The following is a 2862-nucleotide window of genomic DNA, read 5'->3' on the forward strand; positions in this document are numbered from 1 at the left end:
TTGGTTATAAAATTTATTGATCTCTCATTTAGGAATTAAGAGTAAAAGCTTGAAAAACCTGAAACAAAGTAGCCCCTCCCCACTACCCAAACGAAATCTGAACACATTAGCGCGAAGAAATATCAAACAGATCACGGCAGAAATCACCAACTCAACATGACTGGACAGAAGCTGTCCCGCGGCCAGGGGCGGCGAGGCGGGAGACACACGCACACCTGGCTATAAATTAACATTGGCTTTAGCTGCCGCGCTGCTTGGAGCGGTCAGCGCCCCAAAAAACCACGAGGAAAACAGACGCGACACGACTGGGGGCGTAGGCGTTGCAGTTCTCCAGCTGGCCTCACCCGATACTATGTTTCTCCCATTCACTCCTTGGCTAACTGCAAACTAACAAGACAACATTTTCAAATGTAACAGAATAACCCTGGAACTCAGGAGGAGGAGTGGGGGCTGTTTTTTCTTTGCAAATAACACAGCGATTCCCAGCCTACAAAGGTGAAAGAAGGAGCAGCGGCGTGGGGCAAGAGAGCTCTCTAGAAGTCCCATTTTCGCTGCTCCTGACTTATTTTTGCTTTTGTACAAAACCCGACAGCTACAGCAAAACTTTCAGTCCTCCCCATCATCGGTACAAGGCAACAGTCCCAGGCAAGCAAAGCTAAACAAGGCGTCCCAACTTGGGGGTGCGGGGCGGGGGTGGGGGTGGGGGTGGGGAACAAGGGTGGACGAGCGCAGGCTGGTGCTCAGATGTGGGTCAGCGGCACCGTTCCGTTGACTGCAGTCCCGGCGCCCTGGTAGTGCTGGTGCACGCCGTGCAGGCGACCGCCGGGCAGCGGAGAGGCGGCGTCGGCCGCGTCCCCGCCGGGTGGCAGGTACATGCTGATCATGTCGCGCAGGTCGCCGAGGCACGCGCGCTGAGAGTGCGATGCGATGGCGGGCGGCGGCGAGCTGGGCTCAGACTTCACTACCGAGCCCATGGGGCCCAGGCTCATGGCGGCTGCGGCCGCAGCTGCGGCCGCGGCGGTGGCGGGCTGCTGCCCGTAGGCGGCGGCCGCGGCGGCTGTGGCTGAGGGCGCCATGCCCCCGTAGCCCGAGGCGGCGGCGGCCGCGGCAGCGACGTTCATGTAGCTCTGAGCGCCGGGCGGCATCATTGGGCTGTACTGCAGGCCGGCCATGTCGTAGCGGTGCATCGGCGGCAGCGCGGGCGGCGGCGGCGGGCTGCTCATGCTCGGGGGCTGCGCGTAGCCCAGCTGCTCCTGCACCAGCGAGTACGCGCCGTTGGCCCAGCCGTTCACGTGCGTGTACGTGTCCAGGCGCTGGCCCACGCCCACCGGACTGCTGGCGGCAGCGGCTGCGGCCGCGGCCGCGGCGGCGGCGGCAGCGGCACCGGGAGGCAGGAGGCCGCTGGGCAGGGAGTACTTATCTTTCTTGAGCAGCGTCTTGGTCTTGCGGCGCGGTCGGTACTTGTAGTCCGGATACTCCTTCATGTGCACGGCGCGAAGTCGCTTGGCCTCGTCGATGAATGGTCGCTTCTCGGCGTCGGTCAGCAGTTTCCAGTCGGCGCCCAAGCGCTTGCTGATCTCAGAATTGTGCATCTTGGGGTTCTCCAGGGCCATTTTGCGCCGCTGCCCGCGGGACCATACCATGAAGGCGTTCATGGGCCGTTTCACACGGTCCTGATCTGTACCCCCGCCACCTCCGCTCGCACCACCGCTGCTGCCGCCGCCCGAGTTCGCGCCGCCGGCTGCGTTCGCACTACTCTTGCCTGCGCCTCCCGGGGCTGCGGGGCCGCCGGTGCCCGCCGCTTGTGTGGGTGTCCCTACGGGGTTCTTGAGTTCAGTCTCCAGAAGGCTGTACATTGCCGGGGCGGGAAGAAGGTGCGCCAGCGTTGCGGGAGGAGAAGGCGCTCCCGGGGCTGGAGCGGCCACGGTGAAAAGGCCCTGGGACTCCGTCGGAGCCGAGCTTGGGGGCCTGTGGGCCAGCGAGTCCGGCGGGAAGGGTAGGCTTATCAAAATGCTCCGCGCCAAGTCAGCAGGAACCCGCGGGCTTCTCGCACCTGATGCGTTCTCTCGAACAGGTCGCATTCACAGTCTGCCTGGGCTCCAGCCGGGCCCCTTATATACCTGCTCGGATCCCCCGGGGTTGGGGCTTGGTCCGCCCCTCGCAACCCGGAGGACCCGTGATTGACAGGTTCGCAGTGATGCGCCCTGGCCAATCATTACCGAGCCCCCGTTCGGCCTGGCTGGAAAAAAAAAAGTTCGGGGAGCCCTTTCGTTCACCCCACGCCCCTCTTTGGCCTAGTGACGTGGTAAGAGTTACTTAGGAGGCGGGAGTACACGAGGCCCACTCAGAGGCCACCAATTAGGGTTTCAAAAAGTTTGAAAGAACGAAACCTGAGGAGGTGACGGGGGGAGGGGGGAGGGGGCACGCAAGCAGATTGGGGGGAGGGGGCAGAGGGGCGCCTTCGGAATTTAGAAAACAACTTTGCAACCCTGTCAAGGCAGACCGGCGCCCCATCCCCCGGCCAGCCCGCAAAGCTTCCCGTTGTCTGCACGGAGGTTTTCTGGCCGCTTCTGCTGCCAGCCCTAGGAACGCAGGGCACCACCAGCTACCCAGGCCGGCTTAGGGACTCCAGGCTCATTGGAAGTGCTCCTGGCTGCGTCTCCAAGAAGCTCTCCCTGGAATTGGCCGCTGGTTGTCCAGATCTTTCTCTAGGAGGGCCAGTGCGTCCAGGACGCAGCGTGGGTCAGGGGCCCGGGCATGGGAGACAGGCTTCAGGACTGCGGGATGCATTCGGCTATGAGGCTCTTGGGGGTTTGCAGGAGGGCGGGCAAGCAGTCAGTCGCCCGTCTCCTGAGCCTGTCG

General features: G+C 63.0%; 1 protein-coding gene across 1 annotated transcript; it reads right to left on the bottom strand.

The window, feature by feature from the left end:
* SOX3 (SRY-box transcription factor 3) lies at positions 1-2091 on the bottom strand. Its single transcript, XM_004065361.5, has one exon. The coding sequence runs from the start codon at positions 2079-2081 to the stop codon at positions 741-743; it is 1341 nt and encodes a 446-aa protein (XP_004065409.2). The 5' UTR covers positions 2082-2091; the 3' UTR covers positions 1-740.
* Positions 2092-2862: the final 771 nt, after the last annotated feature.

Source organism: Gorilla gorilla, chromosome X (genome assembly GCF_029281585.2).
Source record: "Gorilla gorilla gorilla isolate KB3781 chromosome X, NHGRI_mGorGor1-v2.1_pri, whole genome shotgun sequence".
Classification (NCBI taxonomy): Eukaryota; Metazoa; Chordata; class Mammalia; order Primates; family Hominidae; genus Gorilla; species Gorilla gorilla.

Excerpts from the sequence above, each read along its gene's own strand:
- SOX3 (XM_004065361.5), bottom strand. The coding sequence starts at position 2,081 with ATGCGACCTGTTCGAGAGAACGCATCAGGTGCGAGAAGCCCGCGGGTT.